General features: G+C 66.4%; 2 protein-coding genes across 4 annotated transcripts; one reads left to right on the forward strand and one right to left on the reverse strand.

The window, feature by feature from the left end:
* The first annotated feature begins 55 nt into the window (after nt 1-55).
* Nucleotides 56-20,488, forward strand: ADGRA2 (adhesion G protein-coupled receptor A2). Of its 2 annotated transcripts, none has more exons than XM_080568239.1 (19): nt 56-358; nt 8,322-8,393; nt 12,082-12,153; nt 12,237-12,308; nt 12,614-12,685; nt 12,844-13,007; nt 13,093-13,306; nt 13,412-13,576; nt 14,021-14,222; nt 14,306-14,455; nt 14,600-14,761; nt 14,859-15,068; nt 15,181-15,355; nt 15,612-15,820; nt 15,895-16,022; nt 16,184-16,307; nt 16,404-16,549; nt 16,737-16,826; nt 17,082-20,488. In XM_080568239.1, the coding sequence occupies exons 1-19, from the start codon at nt 111-113 to the stop codon at nt 18,298-18,300; spliced, it is 3,894 nt and encodes a 1,297-aa protein (XP_080424365.1). In that variant the 5' UTR covers nt 56-110; the 3' UTR covers nt 18,301-20,488. The 2 variants fall into 2 exon arrangements, with proteins under 2 accessions (XP_080424365.1, XP_080424364.1); XM_080568238.1 differs by having other exon boundaries at nt 58-358; nt 15,154-15,355.
* Nucleotides 20,489-21,606: 1,118 nt separating this feature from the next.
* On the reverse strand, nt 21,607-24,380 carry BRF2 (BRF2 general transcription factor IIIB subunit). Of its 2 annotated transcripts, none has more exons than XM_080568240.1 (4): nt 24,166-24,380; nt 23,474-23,533; nt 22,822-23,143; nt 21,607-22,560 (listed from the first exon to the last, which is right to left on the reverse strand). In XM_080568240.1, exons 1-4 carry the CDS (start codon nt 24,323-24,325, stop codon nt 21,846-21,848), a joined length of 1,257 nt encoding a protein of 418 aa, XP_080424366.1. In that variant the 5' UTR covers nt 24,326-24,380; the 3' UTR covers nt 21,607-21,845. The 2 variants fall into 2 exon arrangements, with proteins under 2 accessions (XP_080424366.1, XP_080424367.1); XM_080568241.1 differs by lacking the exon at nt 24,166-24,380 and adding an exon at nt 23,738-23,854.
* Between the last annotated feature and the right edge of the window lie 592 nt (nt 24,381-24,972).

Raw genomic sequence — 24,972 nt, forward strand, 5'->3', positions numbered from 1 at the left:
CGGAGGGCGGCGAGCGGGGGAGGCGCCGCCGGAGCCGCCCCGGGGAGCGGGGCGGCGGCGGCGGCGGGCGCGGAACCGGAGCCCGGAGCCCGGTGCCCGGTGCCGGGGCCATGCGGGGCCGGTGGCGGGGGGCGGCGGCGGCGGCGCTGGCGCTGCTGCTGCTGCTGCTGGCGGCGGGCGGGGGGGGGCCGGCGGCGGCGTCGCGGGGCTGCCCGGTGCAGAGCCTGGGCTGCAAGTGCGCGGCGGAGCGGCACAAGGCGAGCGGCCCCCCCGCGCCCCGCCGCCGGGTGCTGTGCAGCGGAGGGGGGCTCCCGGCGCCGCCCGAGCCGCGGCTGCTGCCCGACGGCACCGCCACGCTGTGAGTACCGGGGGGAAAAGGGGCGCCGGATCCCCGCGGGGGGGGGGGAGAAGGGGGGGACCCCCGGAGCGACCCCCGGAGCTGCCCCGCCCGGTGCCGCCGGGCGGATGCTGGGGGGGAAGGAAGAAGAGGAGGAGGAGGGGGGCGAAGGGAGCGGAGCGGGGGCCAGGCGCGGGGGCACCCCGAGCCGTGGGGTGCCCGTGGCCCCCCACCCCCCGAGTCCCGGCCGCGTCCGCCCCCTCGTGCGCCCACCCTCGCCCCGCGGCGCCGCGCTGCGCTGCTGCCCTGCTGCCCTCCTGCCCTCCTCCTCTGCCTCCCTGCTGCCTCCCTGCTGCCCTCCTTGCCCAGATGTGCCCCGACAGAAGCCCTTTTTCCTGCCCCGGGTAGCCCCGGGCTCGCGGCACCGCGAGCTCCGAGGGGAGCCGGGCCGGGCGGGGGGCTCCCGCCGCTCCCCTGCGCAGCGCTGGCTGCTTCGAGCTCCGGGGGAGGATGTTGTTGTTTGAAAGCGGCTGCTTTTGCTGGAAACGTTTGCTGAGAAGCAGCGAGGGGGCTCTGGCTTTGTGCAGGGGTCTGCAGCCGTCGCCTGCTTCCTAAAAACTCAGCGCGGGGAGCTTTGGGGCTCTGGGCAGGCGCTGGCAGCCTGCGCGCCTCCTCGCTGCGGCGGCGGGTCACGGTGTTTATTTATAACTCCAGAGGAGATGTTTGAATTAAAATCTGGCTTGGAGGGCAGGGACGGCACAGCCGCTGCAGAGGGGGACGTCGCTTTTGCCCAGAGCCTTGTCCCTGGGGGAGCCGGGGCTCCGGCTGCCACCTCCTGCCCCTCGGCAGGGTCTGGGGAGCGCTGCGGTGTGGTGAGCTCGGGGCCGGGAGCTGCGGTGCTCGTGGTCCTGTCCGCCATCGCACCCCTTTGGCCACGTTTTTGTCCCATCAGAGCCGGGCGCTCCCGGTTTGAAGGAGGCTCCTGGTCCCACGTGTGCCACTGGAGAGGCTTCGCTTTGGGGCGGCGATGTTCGTTTTGTGACCGTCGGGGGGCCGTGATGGTGACCCACCGCAGCGCACGTGCAGCGTGGTTGTGAAACGCGGCTGTGCCGTGCGGGCACCGTGAGCGTGCTCTGAAACACAACAGTCGTAATAAAAGCGTGAGGCATCCCGAAGCGGCGGGAGTGACGTTCGTGCAGGGCCTCGCCTTCGTGCTGGGAGGCTGCAGGGGCGCGTGGAGGCTGGGCTCCGTGCTCGTGCTCTCTCTCGCGCTGGCTCTGCTCTGCATTTCTCTCTCCCTAGGGCCCTCTGACGTGTCGGCCTATTGGAAATACCTGTGGGCACTTCAGAGCCCTTTGCCAGCCCGTGTTTGGGAAAAGTGTCTGCCTCGGTGCCTGCTCTTGGGCTTTCTTCAGCGGGAGCGAACGCGATGGCACTGCCCAGCGCGAGTCCAGTGCCTGGCGTGGCTCCCGGTGGGCGCTGCAGGCTGCACCCTGCGGCGTTGGGGCCGAGAGGGAAGGGGATTTTTGGAGGCGCCGTGCCAGGAGGGCGGTCACGGGGCTGGGGTGACCGTGCAGCAGCATTAGGGCATTACACGATCCCACTAAAACGTGACATGAAACCTACAGGCGTAGGCAGAAACCTACAAATATGTGGTGACCCTGGGCTCTGCTCTCTCGCAGTAAACATGATTTATTCTAAACCCTTTCCAGATGGGACAATCAAAACCAGAGGCTCCGGGTTCGCGAGTGTCTCCTGGAGCCACTGGGGTGCGGGCAGGAGAGGAGGAGGCGGCGTGGCCCGGGCTGCACGCGCCTCGGGGACGTCCTGCCGGGGACAGCCGCCTCCTGCGACCCCGGCTCTGAGCAGGGCTCCCGCGCGCCCCGGGGATGCTCGGCGTCGGCGCTGCCCCAGCCACGGGCAGCACACCCCGGCGTGTTCGGTGCAGGGTAACGCTCCAGAACAGCCCCGGCTCCAGGCTTCATCCGGTCCGGCCTGGAAGCAGCAATGCGTCCGCGCTAATGAGCGGCGCTAATTCCGCGCGCGAGAGGAGGACGTTCCCGGCGGGAGGAGGTCTGCGCCACGCATCTCTCGCTCTGCCTCGCTTTTGTTTTTTTTCCCACACTCTCGGTTTACTTCTTTATTTATCTTTGATTATTAGGCCTGCCCTGAGGAATCCAAGGCTGCCTCAGCGGCAGCTGCTGCTGATTTACCCCCCTGTGACCGAGAAGCGCTGGCTGGCAGCGCGGCCAGCACGGGGCGGGGGGCGCTGGGCACGGCCACGGCTCCGCTGATGGTTTCGCTCCCGCTCCGGCCTCTCCTGTGCTGCCCTGGTTGGGGACGTGGCTGTTTTGCAGTCACCGCTCCTTGTCCCTTCCCTCGGCCCCTCGTGGGGGTGTCTGCTTTGCAGGGAGGTAAAACCAGAGATGCTGGGCTGGAGAATTAACTCCGTGTGGGGCAGCCGTGGTGGCAGGAGCCCTGCCTGGGTGCCCCAGGGGCTGCACTGGCCTGGGAGCAGGGTGCTGGGCACCAGCCGCCCTCATCCATCGCAGCTGTGGGTGCCTAACAAGACAGGACGCTGCGCTTCTTGCCTAAACGTCAGCAGGCAGCGCCCCACAGGTCTGCAGTCTTACCAAGAAACACCTCGGGGATGGGATGCTGCAGGTACGGAGCCCCCTGCCCACGCCGTTGCAGGGAAGAGGCCTCCCTCGTGGCCGGGCTGCTGCTTTGCTCCGGTGCTCCCCGGGAACACGTGTGGGGTTCAGCAGGCGGGATGTTCCTCGTCCTGACGCCCCCGTGCAACCTGAGCAAACGTGCGTGTGCTCTGCCACCCGGGGAGGAGGGAACGGCGCCGACCTCCCCAGCTCGTCCCCTTTGTGACTTGGTGCCCGCGGAGCTGCGTGCGGCTGTGCCGGCCTCGGACCTGCCTCCATCCCGTCGTGGTGCTCCCTGCGCATCCCGCTCCGTCGGGGCCCCCAATTTGGGGCCGGGGCATTTGGCATCCCGGGGCGCTGCGGTGGCCGCACATCATGCCCTGCAGCCCCGGACGTCCCTGCGGTGTGGCAGCGAGGGGCTGGGGCTGTGCAGACGTGCACTAACGAGGTTTAACGCCCTCCCCCCGGCTGACCCCGTGCTAATAGCCTCATGGAAAGAGCGCCGCGTCCCTCCCCAGGCCCAGATAGCCGCCCTGGCCACGGCCAGCCCCGCTGTCACACGGGCAGGAGCCCAAACCTCTTCCAGATGTGGAATCCCAGCACAGGCCTCATTTATGTGCACAGCTTGATTGCACTAAATTACAGATTGTCTGCAGGGAATAGAGGGCTTTGACTTACGACCAATTTCCAGTTCTACTTGAACTCCCCTCTCCAAGGCCTGTTTGTCCTGAGCCCCGCAGATGGTTTCTTTCTGAAACCTTTTTCAGCCGTTTATTCGATATTTATTGGGCAGGTTTTTTGGTTTTTTTTTCTTCCTTCCTCCCCCCCAAATTTTTGTTGCCCTCCTTGAAGCGGTGGGGGCCTGGGGGACCCCACGGTGTCCGTGCAGGTGACGGCGAGGGGAGCTGCCCAGCGCCTCGCAGCATCCCAGCCCTGCCGCTGCCGGCGAGTCCAGGCTCTGCTGCAGCCTTGATTCACTGGGAGGGGGAAAGAAAAAAAAAAAAAAGGAAAAAAAAAAGAAAAAGAGGGAGGCTTCTGGCATTTGCAATGTGGAGAGGGCTTGGAGACGTGAACCGCGGAGGCGCAGATGCTCCCATGGCTGCGAGCAGGGAGGTTGGAGGGAGCTGCCCCTCGCCGGAGCGCGTCGGGCTGCTTCGGGGGGCTCAGTGCAGGCTCTCGCCCTCCCCGTGTGCCCCCCGCCCCGCAGGCCGCACTCACACCGCTCCAGCTCTGGCTGCTTCACCCTCTGGGGCTTATTTTTCCTGCGCTAACAAAAGCCGAGGGTTGGGACAATAATTTTCACCGTCCGAAATAGCCCGGCGTGACGTTGCAGGGAGGGAAGAGCACCTCGCCGGCCGGGGGCCCCCGCTCCGCTCCTCCTGAAATCCCTGCGAACGCCGAGCTCTGCGCAGGGCACAGCCTCCGCCGTATCTGCTGCGAGCATATGCTTTAAATTAATGCACTCGGAGAGCAAAGCATAGCTGGCCCTCCCCGCCCCCACGGCCGTCACCCCGTTATTAACCTCCGCGCCGCTCGCGTTTCCCTCTCTGCTGCGCGCCCGGCCGCGGGGAGCGACGTCTCCTGCCTCCTTTTTTGGTTGGGTACATAGGAAGTTTATTGTTTCAGCAGCCCAGTTTCTGGAGCCATTATTTATCCAAGTGGATTCCAGCACGCTTGAAAAAACAATCTTGTTTTTTTCGCTTTTGGCTCCTCTTTTTGAGATGAGGGGGGGAGAAAAAAAAAAAAAAAAGAAGGAAGAAGGAAGAGGGCTTCCTCCATCGCCGCGCCTGCGGGCTCTGGGTGCCCCCAACACCCAGCGGGCTGGGGACAGGATGCGGGACCCCAGGCGGAGGCTGAGCCCCCTGGGGGTGGGAGGGTGCTCCCCAGTGGGACCCCGCCGCCCCCTCCCTGCTCTTTGCGTTTGACTCCACGCCCCGGTTTGTAATCCCTGCATTGTCCAGGGGGCTTTTCCAGCCGCCGCTCAATTAGCCGATTATTGTGCCCCTTGGCAGGGTGTCCCACATCGGTGTGGGGTCGTCCCACGTCGGTGTGGGGTCGTCCCACGTCGGTGGTGTGTTTCGGGGCACGATGCAGCCATTCAGCTGCGGAGCCACTGGTGCTGCCGCGGAGGGATGGGGACTGCAGCCTTTGGGGCAGGAGGATGCTGGAGAGGCGCGAGGGCCTTAAGGTTTTTGTGTGAGCACGATGTGCCCGGTGCTTTGCGTCGCTCCTGTGCTGGGCACGTGGCTGCGGTGCGCTCAGAGCTGTTTAAGCCCAGGTTTCGGGGTGTCTCCTGCCTCGGCGTCTGCCTGCGCGCCCTGCTCGGAGGTGAAGAGTCCCAGCCTGGGCTGGAGCCAACGCAAAGCTCTTGAGGAGCAAAGCTGTGCTTTCATGGCCTGCCAAGCCCCGCAGACAGCTGGGACATGGGGGGACCGCGTCCCCCCTGCGCCACTGGCCACGAGGAACTCGGCGAGCATCGGCCGCGGGGCAGGGGGATTGCCCCAAATCCCGTGCCAGGGCTGGGCCCCCCCCCCCGGTGCCGTCAGCCGCAGGGCGAGCGCTCCAACGGGTCACCCGCTGCTTCGCCCTCCCGCCGCCTCCTCCCCTCGCTGGAATAAGGAGGGGAATTTCTTGCAGCCAAACAAACCCAGGAACATCTGTAGCACTCCGCGTCCTGCCTCCAGACAGCAGCGGAAACCCTGAAATAGCCCTCGGCCCGGCACCCTCCTGCCGGCCTCGTGCGCCTTCGTCCCATCGCGTCCGGGGGGGGTCTCGGTTAATGTGGTGCCACCGGGTGCTGCGGGGACCCCCGCACGCTGCTGTGTCACCGCAAACATGGGGGCCACGGGGTGCCCTGGAGCCTGGTGGGGCTCCCTGAGCAAAACCAAACCGTCGCAGAGCACAATATCTGCAAAAATCAGTGAAAGCAAAATAAAAGCACGTTTGCGGATGTCGGTTGTAGCGGGGCAGCACGACTGGGCTGGCTTCTGCGGGACAGGGAAAACAAGAACGAGGGTGGCTAGCCGGAAAATTTTCCTCAGGAAGCAAGTTTTCAATCAAATCGTTATTATAATTGCAAATTTCATGCGCCAAATATTCAGTTTGGTCGAGGGCCTCGTTTCCTTCACGAAGCGAGGACAATGCGCCCAGCAGCAGCGCGCCCAGCCTGGTGTTTGTGTTTGGACCCCTGGGTTTTGGGGAGGGGTTTGGGCTCGTTTTAGCGGTTTCCCTTCATCGTGGGAGAGCTGAGGCTCGCTGCTTCTGTGGCAGCCCCGGCTCCGAGCAGGTGTCAGGGGTCTCGTGAGGGCAGGGGGCGAGTGCCCGCGGCGCGGGGAGATCACCGTGCCGTGCCCACGTCCCCCCGTTACTCATCGGCTGCGTTTTGGGGACTCTTCTGCTCCGTGACTCTGGTCTCACGCATAGGTGCTGGTGGATGTGTTTCATGCCCAGGGAACCCAGCTGAAGGGTGGGGGGTCCCCAAATGCGCTCGCTCCACCGGGCAGAGCCTGGTGGGCGAGGGGAGGGCGCCCCCGCCCCACCTCTGCCTTCCCGGCCGTGAGCGCGGCCGGCCCGCAGCCTGGCTGCAGATCACACAGGATGCTGATTTCATCTTGGCCTGCCTGCGCCTCGCCTTTTAAGGAGGGGAGTTTTGTTTTTATGGCAGAAGCCTCGAAGGTCCCAGGGGTCCGGAGAACAAAGCGAGCATCTCCTGGCGCGGGGGCTCTCTCCGGGGGACTGCGTTGGCCCGGGTGGGCTCGGGTCCTGCCTGGGGCTGTGTTCCCAGCGGTGCTGAGCTCCCCCTGTGCAGGCACCCGTCCTCCTGCTCCCCGTGCTTCAGCCCTGGTTGTAACCCCTGGCTAAAGCTGCGCCCTCGGGACGTGGAGCACGCGGCAGAGGGGACCTGAGCCCCGGGGTGCTGGTGCACGCACAGTGTGTTTCAGCAGGGCTGGTCCTGAGCGGGGGATTTCTGCTGCCCCATCCCTGCTTTATCGGGCAGCCCCCGAGACGTCCCCATGCGCACAGCCCGCGGAGGCTTTGCTGGGTTGTGAAATCCGCTACTGCTGGAATTAAAACCTTCTGGAGCCGCTGGGGCCAGCCCGTCCCTGAGCAACAGCCTCCGGCTGACGCTGTGGCGAGGGGCTGCGGCGCGCCGTGCCCCGGGAGCGGTGCTGCTGGTCCCTCTGCCAGCCCATCTGGCCGGTTTTCTGGGGCTACTGGTGTGGACTGGAACCAGTGCTGGCGGCTGCTGCAGGGGCTCTGCTGGGGGGAGCTGGGCACAGGGGCACGGGGCTGGGCACCGCGTGGGTGCTTGGGGCTGCAGTGCTGGGGAGGAGATGGTGAGATGTGGCCCCATCGCTGCCACGCGTGGAAGCAATTTGGTGGCCCAGGACGGCCGGACGCTTCCTCTCCCCACGGCCGGCAGGGTCACAGGGCCCTGCGGACATGGCGGTGCCCGGTGGCAGCTCCTCGTTAGCGCAGGATGCGGCCCCATCCCGCCGTGCGCTGCCGGGCAGGGAGTGGGACGGGGGCAGAGCCCGTGGGGGGGGTTCATCCACGGCCCCCCGGGAGCTGGGGAGCCTCAGGGTCCTGGCCACAACGTGGGAACGGGGCCAGGGAAACCCGGATGCCGGCGTCCGCCCGCTCGCTGGGTTTTCGGAGGAGGGCGGCCGGAGCGCGGGGCCAGGCCTGCCCGCAGCACACAGCCGCCATTCAGCCCCGCTGCAGAAACCGCCCGTGTGTAAACAGCCCCGGCGCGGCCGTCAATGAGCCCTTTTTCCTGGTCCTCTCCCCCGGACGCCGTGTCCAGGGCGCCCTCCCCGCCGCGTTTTTCTCCCTCTGCCTCTCACCGGTGCGCGCCGCGGGGCTGGCGGGGAGCGAGGCGCGGGGCAGCGGGGTCGGGGGTGCCCGGCGCCATCCGAGCACCTCAGTGAGCTCCGACTGCTCGTGGGGAAGAGCTGGGGGAGCCCCAGGGGGTCCCCTGCAGGCCCTCGGTGCAGGTTTTGGGGGGATCACCCCCATGTGCAGGTCCATGCGCAGGAGGCCAGGCAGGTGATGGGAGCGAAGCGGCAAGAGCCAGCACGGCCCTGGGGACCTCCAGCCCGGTGCCACCATGACGCAGACCACGGCACGGTGTCCCCACGAGGGTGCAGGGCTGTTGTGCCACCAGCTGGCCCTAAAAACCTGTCCCCGAGTCACCACCACCTTACCATGGGTCCATTTTTTCCCGCTCCCCCCCCCAACCCGCGGGCGCTCGGCACGCGCGGCGGCTCTGTGGCAGGTCGAATAACGGCACCGTCCCTGTCCCCCTCCCTGTGCTCTCTTCCCCACAGGCTCTTGAGCAACAACAAGATCACGGTGCTGGAGAACGGCTCCTTCTTCGGGCTGCGGGCTCTGGAGAAGCTGTGAGTGCCCGGGGGGCTGGGGCAGGACGGGGGGGGCGGCCGAGGGCGGGCGGGAGCCTGGTGCCAGCAGCGCAGCTTGGGCCACGCTCCCAAAATCGCTGCGGGACGCTCCCGGGGTGCTCCGGTGGGGCCGGGCGCTGCCCCCCCGGGCGCTGGGTTTGCCACCGGCACCCGCGGGCGTCCCCGGGTCCCTGGGAGCTGCGTCGGGGCGGGAGGCACCGTGGGGGGGGGGGGGCACGCTCTGTGGGGGCCGGTATGAAAAGCGACATTGTCCCCCCGAACAAAGTCAACTTTCTTATCTCTCCATGAAAGGCATCTCTATGGTGGGAGACGTAATAAGGGGAGATTTATGGCCCCCATATGGATTTGATCTGTAGGTATGCAGAAGGGACGGGCGCACTGAGGGCGTTTTGTTCCCCGCAGCGGCCCGTCGAGGGGCTCGCGCATTCCCGAGCCAAATGGGGCCCACGGGGCTGGGGTGGCCCCGGGGCCTGGGGGGGGCTCCTGCTCTGGGGACAGCTCAAGGGTCCCTGTCCCTTCACGGGAGGGTGGTGGCCCCGCTGCCGGGTCCCTGCGGGGCATCGTGCCCCCGTCATCCCTGGGGATGTGCCCTACAGCACGCGGTGCCAGGGACATCCCCCTCCCCGTGCGGCTCCTTTGGGGAGCCACCCGAGGGTCTCGCCGGGGCGGCGGCAGCTCCCCAGGGACTAGCACAGCCTGGATCTCGTTAGCCTGAACAAGGAAGCATTTATTAACGTGAATCTTGTTCGAGTTACACGGCGTGCACCTGCCCCGGCCAGCAGCAGAGCCCAGCTGCTTCGCCAGGGCGCGGGGGCACGATGCGTGGCACTGGGGTGAGCTGTGCCTTTGGGTTGCGTTAGGGTGCGTGCGTGGTGCCTGGTGCTGGGGCCCATACGGGATTTTTAAAGCCACGGAAATCCCCACGGCGCTGTTCTGGGGCTTAGTCCGAAGCAGTTGGTTTGGGGACCCACGTTTCCCTGCCTGAGTCCCTGTAATCCCCCACAGCCGAGTCCCCCCCCCCGCTGTGGTTCGAAGCGTGGGGTCACATCCTTCCTCCCTCCCTCCCTCCCTCCTCCTGGCACCGAGCTCTCATTAACGGGCGGATTAACGTGCGCGGGCAGGGAGCAGCCCAGGCCGCTGCGGGCACGGTGCGCCCCGGGAGGGGACGTGGCAGGGCCGGGGGCAGCTCCCCGCGGGGACCCCAGTTCTGCAGCCCCTGGGCACCGGAGGGCTCCTCAACACCTCCGTGCTCCGGGAGCCCCGAGCAAGCAGCCAGCCCGGTGTAACCTCCCCTCGCCTCCGCTGCACCAAACCCTGCTCGGAGCGGGGTGGGTTGGCCGAGGGCCGCGCTCCCCCCGTCCCTCGGGCCGGCCAGCGTCACGCCGCGCCTCGCCTGATTGCCCCCGACAGCAGCCCTAATTGTTCTCATCGGGTCGGTGCGGGGCCGCGGCACAGACGTGCCCCGTGGAGGGGCTGCGCTGGCACGGCGGGGACGTGGTGGGGGCTCCAGGGCCCCCCCCCCCCACTTTGCTCCTGGGGCTCCGGGGCCCCGTGCCCGCTGCTGGGACCTGGTGCGATGCGGCCGTCGGGGCCGAGCTGTTCCCAGGGTCCCCGAGCCGCCTCCGCGGCGTGCAGGGGAGCCCCACGGGCAGCGCCCCTCGGGGCTGGCAGCTCGGCATCTCCGCTGATGTGTAACGGCCTAATGAGATTAATGAGGGCGAGCGGGGCCGGTATGCAGCCGGGGCCGCCCTCATTAGCGCAGCCCCGCTTGGGAGCGCCCTGCCCCACGCCGGGGCCGCTGCTTTCCCCGCGCAGGGCTTGGGGCTGGGCCAGGATGGGTCCCTTGCCTGCCCCATCCCGGGCTGCGGCTTTTGGGGTGGCCCCGAGCTCGGCCGGGTGACAGCAGCCACCACGGCGACGGCGGCCCCGGGGGGAAGGCAGCCAGGAGAGGTGGGCGCTGCTGGGGGCGAGCCCCTCTCCTGCGCTGAGCGGCTCTGGAGCGAGGGGCGCCCAGGAGCAAAGTGGCTTTCAGGGTAAATCAGTCCCGTGCTCTGTAAACAGCGGCTGGGGAGCACGGCTGAAAGCTGCTATTAACATCCCGCGCATGAAAGCACCGGGAAAGGTCCAAGAAATCCTAAGGTGCTGCACAGACGCGGCACGCGGGGAGGAGAAACAGGACCCAGCTCTGCTTGGTGCCGCGAGCACGGGGCCGTGGGCCCGGGGGGATTCCCGGGGTGTCGGTGCTGTGGGGAGGGAGTCTGTCCGTCCGTCCGTCCGCACGGGGCTGCGAGCAGCCCTCTGTGCTGTGCCGCCTGTGCAGCTGCGGGCTCAGCCCCGTGCTCACACAGCAGTGGGGGTCCTGGCGCACACACGGCGATGGGGGCCCGGTGCACGCGTGGTGCCGCTCCCAGCTCTCGCGCCTTCAGCCCGTCTCCGTGCCGGGCAGGGGGAGGAAGGGGCTCAGGACCAGCGGAAATGCCAAGGCAAACAAACGCGGTGCGGGGAGAGGATTTGCAGATTATCGCAAATCTGCAGCAGCAGCCCAGGGCCTGGCCAGCGGGGATGAAGCGAGGAGGGCTCCCTGACGGGCCGGCTGCAAGCCCCGGTCCCTGCTGGGTGCCGTCCCTCACCGGGGGGGGGCCCCGGCTGCGTGCTGGCCAGAGCTGGGGCTGCTTCATTTTGGCAGTGTTTGGGGCCGGCCTGCTGCGTCCCCCCTGCTGCTGCGGGCTGTGCCTGGCTGGCTGTGTGGGGCCGGTGTCCTGGGGTCGGGCGGCTGGGGCGTGTTTGGGGACGGGCGCGGGCGGCGGTGCAGGTGAGGGGAGCTGTTCCTTCAGCACCTGCCTCACCTGAGCCGCCCTGCACGCCCCTGAACTCCTCTCGCATGCTCCTGCACACCCCTTACACTCCCCTGGCACCCATCCTGCAGCCAGTCGGAGCTGGGCCGACGTCCCCGCACGCCGGTGGGACGCTTTGTTCATGCCAGGCTGGGGGTGCCGCGGCTGAGCGTGCCACCCCACCGCTGGGTCCCCGCCGCGGGGGCAGCCGCCCCGTGCCGGCGCACGCCTGGAACGTGTCTGATCAGACGCACGCCTCCAATCAGGCCCACGACCCAAACGAGCTTCCTCGGGGCTGCGGAGCCCGGGTGAGGCCGTGCAGACAGTGCGGCGTGCGCTCATCCCGCGTGCGGGCGATAACGCGCCCGGGATAAGGCTGCTCCGGAGACAGCTCTGCGGGAGGGGACGGCGGCCGTGGGGCGTGTGGGGCTCCGCTGCGTCCCCCCGAGGAGCCCCTCTCTGCTCCGGGAGGGTGGCGGCAGCAGCAGCGTGGCCGTGGTGGGGTGACAGCAGCGTGGCCGTGCCGGCAGCTCGCGTGGCCGTGTTCTCCGGGCGGTAATTCCCTTGTAATGCGAACCCAGCGACACTTTCCTCCTGGCCGTGGCTCCCGGCCGGGAGCGGAGCTGCGGGGCCGCTCCGGAGGCTGCTGGCGGGAGCCGGGGCTGTGCCGGGCGCGAGGCCAGGCGGGCAGGAGGAAGAGGAGGGGTTTGGCGAGCGCTGCTGGAGGAACGGGACGTGCTCACACCCCACAGAGCTGCGCGGGGATGGGGCAGGATGATGGCACAGGTCCCCCCCAGCCACGCGCCCTGAGGCCTGTGCCCGTCTCCCCGCAGGGACCTCAAGAACAACCTGATCAGCACGGTGCAGCCCGGCGCCTTCCTCGGCCTCCCCGAGCTCAAGCGCCTGTAAGTGCCTGCGAGGGCTGCCCAGGGGGGCCGGGGGCAGCGGGGTGTCCCCAGCGCTGATGTCCCCTCCGCTTGCCTTGCAGGGACCTCTCCAACAACCGCATCGGCTGCCTGAGCGCCAGCGTCTTCCAGGGGCTCTCCAGCCTCCTGCGGCTGTAAGTGGCACCCTGGGGCTCCCGGCCAGCCCCGTTCCTCGCTCTCTGAGAGGCCACCGAGTGCCAGCCGAAAGCCACCGTGCCCTCTGCGCTGGGCATCGGGCGATGGGGGCCCCGTGTCAGCGGGCTGTGGCAGGGGGCTCAGACTCCTGGGTCCCCTCCCGGTGTCTGGGGCACAGCCCAGAGCCCCACCTGGAGCAGTGGGTGACACCAGGAGCCTCAGCCCATGGCGAGGGGCCTGGGTTTCCAGAGGTGTCCATGGAGTCCTGGTGCCCTCCACGCCACCTTCCTTTCCTGTCTTGCAGCAACATGTCAGGGAACATTTTCTCCAGCCTCCCGCCCGGTGTCTTCGACGAGCTCCCCTCGCTGAAAGTCGTGTGAGTACGCAGCCCGTGCCACCACATCCGTCCCCGTGCCCAGGTGCACACCCAGCACCGGCCGCGAGCGCAGGGAGCATCCCCTCCTCCTGCCGCGTGCACGGCCGCGCCGCCGCCGCCGCCTCCAGCCGGGGCGCCCGTGACGCCGGCCCTTGCAGGGACTTCGCCACCGAGTACCTGACGTGCGACTGCAACCTGCGCTGGGTGCTGCCCTGGGCCCGCAACCGCTCGGCGCAGATCTCGGACCGCACGCTGTGCGTCTACCCCCGGCACGTGCACGCGGTCCCGCTGCGCGGCGCGCGCGACAGCCAGCTGCGTTGCGGTGAGCGGGGGCCGGGGCGCGGGCGGGCGGCGCGGCCGGGGCTTGGGGGGGGGGGCTCACCCGGCCGCCTGTGTCCCCCCCGCAGCGGGCGCCCCGGAGCTGCACACCCACCACCTCATCCCGTCGCTGCGCCAGGTGGTTTTCCAGGGCGACCGGCTGCCCTTCCAGTGCACCGCCACCTACCTGGACAACAGCACCCAGATCCGCTGGTACCACAACCGCGAGCCGGTGGAGGAGGACGAGCGCACGGGCGTCATCGTGGAGGAGAGCCTCATCCACGACTGCACCTTCATCACCAGGTCGGGACGGGGATGGGGGCACCGGGGGGGGGGGGGGGGCTCGCTGGTTTGAGGGTGCCGAGCGCCGTGGGTGGGACACGGGTGGCACGTCCCCTCTGCCCGCAGCGAGCTCATCCTCTCCAACATCCACGTCTCCGCCAACGGCGAGTGGGAGTGCGCCGTCTCCACCTCCCAGGGCAACGTCAGCAAGAAGGTGGAGATCGTGGTGCTGGAGACCTCCGCGTCCTACTGCCCGGCCGAGCGGGTCACCAACAACCGCGGGGACTTCAGGTAGGGACCGGCGGCAGCGTGGCCACGGGGGACGGGGCTGTGTGTAGCGCAGAGCCTCCTCGTCCCCCTGTGTGCGGTGCGTGCCGGGGCAGGGGGCTCGCCGCGGGCGGGGGCCCGCAGGTGACCGGGCGTCTGGTAGCAATTAGCGGCCGCGGGGAGCGCGAGCGCCTTTGAAGGGCTTCCCGTGCCGGCAGCGCAGCCCGGCTCCAGCAGCAGAGGTGTTGGAATTTCTCTGGCACGAGACGAAAGGCTCCGGGCGCCCGCCGTAACCTCAGCGGGGCCGTTACGGAATATAAATTACTGGTACAGTCAATGTGGCTTAAATTAGCGGTGCCCCCCCCCCCCCGCCTTTTCTGTGCTGAGCCGAGCAGGATTTGGGATTAGGGGGGACGGCAGCTTTCTGGGGAGCGTCGCCCCGCAGTCACGGTGTCTCTGCGTGTCCAGGTGGCCCCGCACCTTGGCGGGCATCACCGCCTACCAGTCGTGCCTGCAGTACCCCTTCGCCTCGGGGCCGGCCAGCGGGGGCCCGGCGGCGGAGAAGCAGGCGTCCCGGCGCTGCGACCGCGCGGGGCGCTGGGAGGAGGGCGACTACTCCCACTGCCTCTACACCAACGACATCACCCGCGTGCTCTACACCTTCGTGCTGGTGAGCCGGGGGCTCGGACCCGCGGTGTTTGCCCAGGGAGGGGTCGGGCACAGCCGGTGACCGTCCCCCCGCCCCCCCTGCAGATGCCCATCAACGCCTCCAACGCCCTGACCCTGGCCCACCAGCTGCGCGTCTACACGGCCGAGGCTGCCAACTTCTCGGACATGGTTGATGTCCTCTACGTGGCCCAGATGATAGAGAAGTTTATTGGCTACGTGGACCAGATCAAGCAGGTAACGCCGCTCCTGTCCCCTGCCTTCCCCAGCCCTGCTGGGTGCTTTTTTGGGGGGGGGGTAAAAGCGTGAATTGGGGTGTTTGCTGCTGGGGATGGCTGAACGGGAGCGAACCGCGGCTGATGCCGCCCGCTCTCCTCGCAGCTCACGGACGTGATCGTGGAGATGGCCAGCAACATCATGCTGGTGGACGACCACATCCTGTGGATGTCGCAGAAGGAGGAGAAGGCGTGCACCAGCATCGTGCGCTCCCTGGAGAAGATCGCCGCGCACACGCTCAGCAGCAACTCCCAGCACATGGCGGTGGTGAGCCTGGCCGGAGTGCGGGCAGGGGGCTCTGCCCGTGCCGGGGGGGGGGTGTCTCTGCCCGTGCCGGGGCTGACGGCTGCCCTGTGCCCGGCAGAACTCACGCAACATCGCCTTCGAGGCGTACGTGGTGAAGCCCGAGAGCTACGTGGGGCTGAGCTGCGTGGCTTTCCAGCGGCAGGACGGGGGTCCCGCCGGGCGCAGCCCCCCGGCCGAGCGGGTGGCCGAGCCCCAGCCCGACCAGCAGCTGCGGCTGCGCTGCACCACGGGGCGCCCCAACGTCTCCCTGACCAGCTTCCACATCAAGGTACGGGTCACCTGGGGGCTGGGGGTGGGGAGGGGGGGCTCGGGAGGGGCTGGCCGGTGCTCACCGGTGCCCGTGCGCCCCGCAGAACAGCATCGCCCTGGCCTCCATCCAGCTGCCGCCCAGCCTCTTCGCCAGCCCCATCCCGCCGGCCCCGCTGGCCGACTGCAAGCTGCAGCTGCTGGTCTTCCGCAACGGGAAGCTCTTCTGCAGCACCGGCAACTCCTCGCGCCTGGCGGACGACGGCAAGCGCCGCAGCGTGGCCACGCCGGTCATCTACGCTGGGACGTGTAAGGGCCGCGCGTCAATGGGGCTGCGGGTCGCTGGGATGGGGGCTCCTGGGGTGCTTTCCCTGCTGCTCCTGCAGAGCAGACCCATCTCTGGGGGGCGGCTGCGCTCCTGAAGGGGGTCCTCCTGGGGAGGTGGTGACAACAGAGGGGTGGCAACGTGCCCGCGTGGTGGTCCCCAGTGTCCGTCCCTTGGGGTGCAGGCAGAGGGGTGTCTGGTGCTTCTTGTCCTGCTCACTCCGTTCCTCCCCCATCGCAGACGGCTGCGGCGTCGGAAACCTGACGGAGCCAGTGGCCGTGTCGCTGCGGCACCCCGGGGAGGGCGCGGACCCCGTGGCCGCCTACTGGAACTTCGAGGTGCTGGGGGGCATGGGGGGCTGGAGCGCCGAGGGCTGCCAGCTGGCCGCCCGGGAGCCCAACGTCACCTCCCTGCACTGCCGGCACCTCAGCAACGTGGCCGTGCTCATGGTAGGTGGGGGAGAAGGGGGCTGGGGCCGGGGCCGCGCGGAGCGGGGTCTGACGGGCTGCGGGGCGCCCTGCAGGAGCTGAGTGGTTTCCCCAGCGAGGCGCGGGGCCCCGTGGAGGTGCTGCACCCGGCCATGTACACCTGCACGGCCGTGCTGCTGCTCTGCCTCTTCACCACCATCATCACCTACATCGTCAACCACGGGTGAGCGTTTGGAGCCGGCCTCGGCCACGAGTGGCGGGGCCGTGCCTGCGTGGGCAGCCGGGGCGGGGGGCTCCCTGCTCCCTGCTGGTGTGAGCAGCGCCTGCCCAGCCCGCTGGAGACAGCCTCTCCAGCCTCACCGCTGCCCTTCTGCTCTCTTCCAGCACCATCCACATCACGCGCAAGTGCTGGCACATGCTGCTTAACCTCTGCTTCCACATCGCCATGACGTCCGCCGTGTTCGCGGGGGGCATCACCCTCACCGGCTACCTGATCGTCTGCCAGGCGGTACGTGCCTCCGCGACGGGCTCACCGCAGGGGGACACGGGCACATCCGCAGCGTCCCCCCCCTCCCTGTGCCGACCGTAGCGCCTCGTCCCGCAGGTCGGCATCATTTTGCACTACTCCTCCCTGTCCACGCTGCTGTGGATGGCGGTGAAGGCCCGGGTGCTGTACAAGGAGGTGACCTGGAGGGCGCCCCGGCAGCCGGACGGGGACGCGGCGCAGCCGGCCCCTCGGCCCATGCTACGGTACCGATGTCACCTTGCCCCAGCCTTGCGGGGCAGCAGCAGCAGCGCTGCCCCTGCCCCTGTCCCGACCGCCTGCTGGGACCCCCGGGCTGGGCAGGATCAGCTCCTGTTTGTCCAGAAGCCGCCGCCCAGCCCGCGTCCCCATGCCCGGTGCCGGTGTGCGGTGACCTCCTCCCTCCCCTCGCAGGTTCTACCTGATCGCCGGCGGCATCCCGCTCATCATCTGCGGCATCACGGCAGCCGTCAACATCCACAACTACCACGACAACAACCCCTAGTAGGTGGCCTGCCGCTCCCCGCCTTCCTCCCTCGTGCTGGGCGAGGGGAGCCGGCGGCGCGGGGAACCTGGGCACGTTTGGGAAGGGTTGGTGGGGTCTTCCCTGGGGGCTCTCCATTTATTGGGAAAATTATTGAGACGTGGAGACAGGTCCCGGGGCACGGCTGCAGCCACCACGAGGAGGGTGCTGAGCACCGAGGTGCCGCGGTGCACGGCCACAGCTCTGCTGACGGAAAACCTTTTTCTCCCTCACAGCTGCTGGCTGGTGTGGCGGCCCAGCCTGGGCGCTTTCTACGTCCCCGTGGCCTTCATTCTGCTCGTCACCTGGATGTATTTCCTCTGCGCCGGGCTCAACCTCCAGTGCCGGCCTTCGCCCGAGAAAGAAGTCCCCGAGCCGCTGGAGACGCCGCCGAGGCTGGGGGGCGGTGGTGGTGACCTCCTGACGGACTCGGGGTCCATCTCGGTCACGCTGAACTCGGGGCCCTCCTGCCCCGAGGCGGACGGCGTCTACTCCTTGAAAGTGCAGCTCTGGGCGCTGGTCACCACGCACGCCTTGTACGTCGCCCTGTGGACGTTCGGGGCCGTGGCCGTGTCCCAGCGCTGGTACCTGAACGTCATCTTCAGCTGCCTCTACGGGGTCACGGCCGTGGCGCTGGGGCTCTTCATCTTCGTCCACCACTGCGTGCGGCGCCGGGACGTGCTCAGCTCCTGGTTCTCCTGCTGCCCCTCCTACAGGGACGCGCTGCCCATGCAGGCGTACGTCCACCCCGGCGCGGCGGCGGCCTTGGGCGGCTCGCAGGTCTTCATCGGGTGCGACCCGGAGGCGGCCCGCTCCGCAGGGTCGTCCTCCTCGCCCAGCAGTGCCGGCTCGGCCGCGGGCCGCTGCAAGCTCACCAACCTGCACGCGGCCCAGAGCCAGGCCGAGGCCCGGCCGGCCTCCTGCGAGGAGCCGGAGCCTGACGGCAAGAGCGGCGGGGCGGGCCGGCACGCCAGCAACCTCCACGGGCGCAGGAACCACAAGGGCAGAACTAAGCAGTACCGGGAAGGGAAGCACCACCGCTTGAAAATGCTGCGGGGCCCTTCCTCGGAGCAGCCCTCCAGCGAGAGCGGGAGCGTCCACAACAGCCACTCGGAGAGCTACCACAGCAGCAGGAACAGCCCCCTGAACGTCGGCCGCGCGGGGCCGCGGCCCCCGGCCCCCCAGGAAGGGGAGACGGCGCCGAGCCAGTCGGAAGGCAGCGACGGCGGGCGGCGGGCCCCCGACTTCGCCGAGGCGCGGCGGAGGAGCGCCAGCAGGGACAACCTGCGGCAGGCCGGCGCCGTGGAGAAGGAGGCGAAGCGGCGGTCCTACCCGCTCAACGTGGCCAGCCACAACGGCGGCCTCAAGGGCAGCAAGTACAACGTCAACCTCGCCAGCGCCGACAGCGTGGCCGGGATGAGGACCGGCCTCTGGAAGAGCGAAACCACGGTGTAAGGGAGGGGAAGGACCCGACGGCCGCGGCGCTGGAGCGCGTTCCTCCTCGGGCGGCTCCGGGAACCGCGGCCGGAGCTGCCGGGGGCGTCCTCGCGGGGCTGCGAGCGTCGCCACGTGCACTACGCGGGACCGGGCGCGCGGCCCACGGCTCTCGCTCGCCCGCCGGGCGGAGGGCGACGCCGGGCCCGTCCGTCCCAGGGAGGCCCCGGCCTTCCGCAGCACTGGTCTCGAGGTGAAAGGCAAGCGTTGCTCTTCAGCAGCCTGAATGGCAGCCGTGCCTTCATCGCTCCTGCAAGTCACTTCGGACTGACCCTAAATGCTATTTTATAATATACAGAGGAAACAAATGTCTATTTTTCAAATTTCTATATTATTGAATGTATATATGTATAGACAGAGCCGTAACTGACGCGAGTGCCTCCGTGTTACCTACCAGTGTTCTCCATGGGGCGAGCGTGCCCCCGGGGGTTTTGGCAATAGTCCGCTCGTGCCACGACTGCAATATTCCCACCGGGGCCGAGGGGACCACGCCAGGGGCCCTTTACTTAAGATGCCATCCTGCAGACGCTTGCACGGCCCCAGCCTAGGCGAGCTTTGTTCCGAACGAGTCAGCTAGAAGCATCTCAGTTGGAAATGTTTTTACCTGCAATCCTTTTTATCCGTGTGTTCTTAAGAGACAGTATTTAGCCCTGTGGGTTACTCAGTTGCCAAAGTGAAAGCCATATTTCAAAGCAAGCACAAGGTAAGAGAAGCCGCCGTTCCAAGAAAAGGCAGTACCTGCACAGTTTGGATGCCAGACGTGAAAATCATTGCAAGGAAGTGCCCCCAGCCCCTCCCAGGGGTAACCTGTGCAAAGTGGGGGCTGGTGGAGCAGCACCACTGCCCGGCCGCCAGACGAACGCGGCTCCTCCGTCGCCTCCAGCAAACCAAAGAGCCCAACCCTGGGCACAGACACCAGAGCAGGTCCTCAGCCTTACCCCAGCTGTGCACACTCGGAAGATACCATGCTCTGCTCTTACGTAGCCAAAAAAAAAACCCAAGCAGCCCCATAATTAACGGCCTCGCAGTCTGTCCTGTGTAAGACAGGAGGAAAGAGCGCTGCGGAGGCAGGGGCTGCTCCTGGGAGAGGCGGGAGAACGATGCCCGTGGTGGTGGCAGGGAGAGGTTAGTGAGGGAGATGTTTCGGTGGTGGTCGGGCCCTTCCTGTGGACCACTGGCGTGGGATGTCCAAAGGGCCGGGACTTGGCTGAGCACTTACTTTTCCCCATTTGAGAACAAGTCCCCCTTTCCTAGCATGCAAACAGAAGAGCCGTACTTGCTGCAGGAGGCTCTAGGAGCGTTCCCACATCACGTCTGGGGTTGCTTACGGGTGTCCTAGAAGGAGAGGAGGCGGTTTACCCCGCAGCCAGGCCGGCAGCCCCCACGCCTGCTTTAGCGCAGCGCGGGCACCAGCAGAGCCTTACCGCAGGGCTGAGCTGGGGCCGTGCTGCACCCGCACGGTGCTGAGCCCAGTCGCCGTGCGACCTGTGCCATCTGCAGCCTCCCTGTGCCTCAGTCTTTGTGCGTGCAGATGGGTTTAACGATCTTTGCCTACCTCCCACGGGGTCACAGGGATCAGCAAGGGACTGAGAAGCGCTTAGGAGGCGCACAGGCCAGTCCTCCGTGTACACCAGGGGCAAGGGGACCGCGGGATCCGGAAGGTGGTGGAGTCAAAAGCACTTACTGGCAGAATTTTCTCCCCTTCAGAACTAGCTCCTCTCTCGCTGGACCCCTTCGTCCTGCAGGGCTGGATTACCGCTGGGTTCGCTGCAGTTCTGCCACACTTCTCTGACCAACCGCCTGCTTAAAAACATGTTTTATTGTGCCTGGTATTTAATACAATTTAAATCCTTATGTCAATACGCAGCCTACGTGGTCTTGCTGATGCTGAGTTGTTATATACGCTTGCTGCACTGTGACAGTATTATATAAAAAGCTTTGTATTATTAATTACACTTTTTTTTTTTGTCTGTTTACATTACAAGCAAATGACATATCAACAGAGAGCTTCCTGCAATATACGTGGGGGAGGGAGGGGAAAATATGCCAAAGAAATGTCTTTAAAGGGGTCTTTTGCATTTTTATATAAATAGAACGTTTCTGGCAGATATGTTTTGTTTAATATATTAAAGATTTGCAAACCTGCCAAGATTTACTGTTATTTCTCGCAGCCTTTGCGTTCAAACACAAAACAGCCCGCTAGGCACACAGGGGTCACCGTTCCACCGGGTTGTGCAATGCTTCAAAATGAACAGCCAGCATCGTTCCACTCACACGATCCAGAGCTCTACCTTTGCCACAGATTTCCAGCAGCTTCCCGCTGCCTATTGAGCCGAGGCTGGGTAGTTTTTCCCTGACGCGAGCCAGGCTGAGTTTCCCAGGGGATGGCTGTAATCCCTAAACCTGGCAGTCCCAGAAAGCCCCAAGAGCCTCCTTGCGCGGCTCCATGCAGACCCCGGGCAGGCGCCGCACGCTGTTTGGCAAGGGGGGCGCCGTGCTCAGAGCTGCGTTAGCCTGGGAGCGTGGGGCAGCAAAGGAAGCGAGCCCCTCCGCCTGCTCCCAAACCCTGCCCGCCATCGGCTGAAGGAGGTGAAGCACAGAACCTGAGACCACCCCTGGAAAAGCTGGAGCAAAGCTCCAGAAACCCATGGAAAAGCTCCGGAAACCCACTGCTAACCGAGGTGCTGGAAACCTCCACCTCACCCTGCACGTCGCGCCCGCTGTGACCGAGGGACGGGCAGCACCTCTCCCTCTCTGCCCGCCAAAGCACAAAAATCACTGCAGCAGCTTCACACTGCCACCGACAGGCACGAATGGGGCAGAGACCAACTGCTGCACGCGGTCCTCCTCACCCCGACTGCTGCGGGGCCTGGGACGTGCAAGCCAAAGCCACTGGCTCCAAGCACGTCCACTAGCTCCGGCCACATATCAGCGAGGAACCAAAAAACAGGCGGCCGACTTCAGGACGAATCCAGATGCAGCACGACTCGGGAGCGAGCCTGTCCCTCCGAGGACCAGCCCAGCAGCCGCCAGCCCTCGCTGCCGTGCTCCCTGCAAAGCCAAGGGGCTGCCTGCCCGCCTGCTTCCGCAGGAAGGACGTGGGGCTGGGCTGGGCTGGGCCGGGCTGGGCTGGCTCTCCCCGGCACGCCATCACCTCCTTACCTCTGTGTTAGCGCACACTCACCCGTGGCACCTGCCCCACAACACCTGGATTAACCAAAACGCATTTTACCAGAGGCTGCAAAGAGAGAGAGAGTCAAGAACCCATTCCTTGCACCTGTACTTCTGTATTTAACAAAATATAACAAAACCCAAAGCAGGAGGAGCTCTTTAAAAGACCCGTTTTGGTCCGGAACACAATCAGGACACACCCTGCTCCCCCCAGTCCACAGACAACTGTCCCTGCAGCATACGGCGGCGCTCTTACCACCAGGTTTTATGGTTTGGTCCCAGCCCCTGGTGCTCTGGTGGCACTGTCCTCCAGGCCGTCCCGGTGACGGCCGTCCTCACTGCCACGCCTTGGCCTTCCTGAAGGCGCGGATCTCCTGCGGGCCCCTCAGGTACTGCTCTATCTCGCTGTCAGAGATGGGCTCGTCTCCAGTGAGGGCAGCGTCCGACTCGCTCGGGGCTGCTGTCCGCAGCCTCTTCCTTGGCTTGATGAGGCAGGGCGGCAGCAAGGGCCTCCGGCTGCTGTCACACTTGTGTTTCCCTCCCGAAGGGCAGCCTTCCTCCTCCTGTCCTGCCCCCGCTGCTGCTGGAGGAGGGCCAGCGGATCCCTCGCCCCGGGCTTCCACACGCTGCTCCTCTGCACCCTCCAGGCAGAAGGCGTTTTTCAGCAGGAGAAGCCGGTGCTGCAGCAGGTCCCCGAGGTGCTTGACCACCGTCCTCTTGTCCAAGCCGAACACCCTCAGCCAAGCGAGCTGGGACGCCATCCTCAGGAGGATCTCGTGGAGCTCCTTCAGCCTCAGGTGCGCGGGCGGAGGCAGGTCGGTGCCCGCCACCTTGCAGAAGCGCGCCAAGGTGCAGGCGAGGCGGGCGGCGGGCCGCAGTGACTGCCACGACAGGAACGCCGCGGCCGTGACGATGGGCACAGGGTGCCGGCCTGTGACCAGCCACGTCTCGCTGGCCAGCTCCACCACCTGCAGCGTCCGGGCCACCATCCGCTCCTTGTCCTCTGCAAATGGGGCGGGGACGTCCTCGGCGCGCTGGAACAGGCGGAAGCTGGAAGAGGACGGAGCCCACCGCTAGCACCAGCGCAGGGAAGCCTCAGACCTGGCCGCAGCGCCAAGGCTCGGGTGGTGCCTGACTCCCAGGGCCGGGAGCAGGCCAAGGGAATGCTTTTTCACAAGCCCCGCGTAACGGGACAGGTCGCCCTGTGTCTGACTACAGCCTTCCACCCCCGGCTGCATTTTAGAGGCTTTTGCATGCCATCGGTGTCAAATGCCCAATGCTGAACTGGCAGGATGGCAGGGCCCCCGTTACCTGCTGAGGTGCGTCTTCACCAGATCCGCCAGGCTCAGCGCTGGCACGGAGATGCCGAGCTCCTTCTGCACGCTCAGGTAGACGCTGGCGAACAGCTCCTGCTTGGCGTAAAGCAGGGAGCAGATCGTGCCCATCGTCAGCGGCCAGCTGTGCTGCCGGCAGGTCACGAAGACGCAGCAGCCCCCCAGGAGCTCCTTCTTCTCCAGGCTGACCAGGTGGAAGGCGGGGTGCTGCAGCGCTCTCTGGAAGTATGACACGGCCGTTTCCTCAAACACTGACGGGAGCTGGAGGACTTTACAGAGATCCTGGACCCGCCGGATCCCTGCGAGGAGACACCGCTTTTACGATCAGCTCATGCAGCTCCTTATTTGCGTATTCATCCCTCCTCAACATTACTGTGCAACCGGTATTCACCCGGCCCCAGGCAAGGACACGAGGACTTTTCCCCCTGACCCCGAGTGCGGGTACAGCAGTTTGCTTCAGGCAGGCACCAGCCGGACGCAGAACTAACTGCTGCCCTCGTTTAGTGCCAGTCCCCACAGGCTCTTACCATTCCAGAGAGCAACAGAAATGCATTGACAAACTGCAGCAAAGCAGAAAGCAGCAAAAGAGAATCAACGTGTACGAATGAAGCCGACCGGCACGCTCTTACCTCGCTGCATGCAGCGGCTCAGCTCCTCTTTCTGGCCGGTGCTCTGGGAATAGGCCACCTCTGAAAAACAGCAACTGTTAGGGCAGATAAACTGGACGGCCACAGTGCCAGATTTCGATTTTCACAATCAACAATCCTGTGAGGCCACTAAACAAGACCTGGTGGCAGAGGTTGAATGACGTTAAGGAGCAGGATCCCCTTCAGGCCACTGCCCCTCTACAACAGCAGCAGCAAACGGCCTGGTGGCTACGCCAGGGCACTTACAGGTGGTTCGGATGCCAAAAAGCCACACACCGTGCGTGTTCGTGTGCGTTCCGCGTGTCCCGGGCCCAGCACCTGACCCCAAAGTCCCCTTAATCTGAATTTTTAACAAGAAAACCTGGCGCTGGTCTCCGGCTTGGGGAGGGAGGGGGGAAGCTGGGCTTAATCCTGGCAGCACCCAGCGCAGCTCCTGCCAGGCAGGGCACCGAGAGCGCTGGAACTGCGCGGGTTACATTGCACGGAATCATTAAACAGCACGGGGCAATTCAATCGCAGGGGGCACAGAGGCAGCCGCCGCCGCTGTCAACGCCAGGGGCTGTCCGGGCAGCGCCCCGCTGCCGGGCCCGGCCGAGGACGGCCCCGAGCGGCCTCCCCGGGGGCTCGCAGGCCCCGCAGCGCCCGGGACCGGGCCGGGCCGGGCCGGGCCGCACCTCGCAGGTGCTGCTCCTCGGTGTAGGTGGTGGTGAGCAGCCCCTCGGCCAGCACGCAGCCGCAGGCGGCGCACACCAGCTGCTGCTGGGCGTAGTGCGCGTCCTCCACCAGCGCGGCCGAGCCGCACTCGGGGCACCGGCTCCGGCCCCGCTCCGCCATGGCCCCGCCGCCGCCGCCGCCGCCGCCTCCGCCCGGGTCCGTCCCGCCGCCGGCCCCGGCGCCCGCCCGGCCCCGCTCCGCGCGTTCCGGCCCCGAGCGTTCCGCCCGCAGGGAGGGGGCCGTGAGGGGGGGGGGGCTGACGGGGCGGGAAGCCAAAACCCGTGAATAAACACAAAAAAACAGCACAATAAACACACACGCAGACAAAAAGCCACACACACACACACACAAAACATCACCCAACGCCCCCCAAAAAAACACAAAACACCCCAGAAAGCACCCCCCAAAAAAACACAAAACATCCCAAAAAGCATCCCCCAAAAAAACCACAAAACACCCCAAAAAGCACCCCAAAAAATAACACAAAAAACACCACAAAAAAACCACAAAAACACAAAGAACACACCCTCAAAAAACACACACCCCCAAAAAACACACACCCCCAAAAAACACAGATCCCCCAAAAAACACACCACAAAACCCACCAAGACCTTCCCCACCGAGGCCTCGTCACCCACAACTCATCGTTTGTGGGGCTCCAGGGGCACCAGGCGCTGCCTCCTCCTCCTCCGGCCCCCAGCCCCTCAGACAGGGGCTCCCCCATGGCCGAGGCCCTCCGTGTCCCCCCCCCACCTTTCATCATGGCC

Source organism: Anser brachyrhynchus, assembly GCF_964034855.1.
Source record: "Anser brachyrhynchus genome assembly, chromosome: 26".
In the NCBI taxonomy this organism is placed as follows: Eukaryota; Metazoa; Chordata; class Aves; order Anseriformes; family Anatidae; genus Anser; species Anser brachyrhynchus.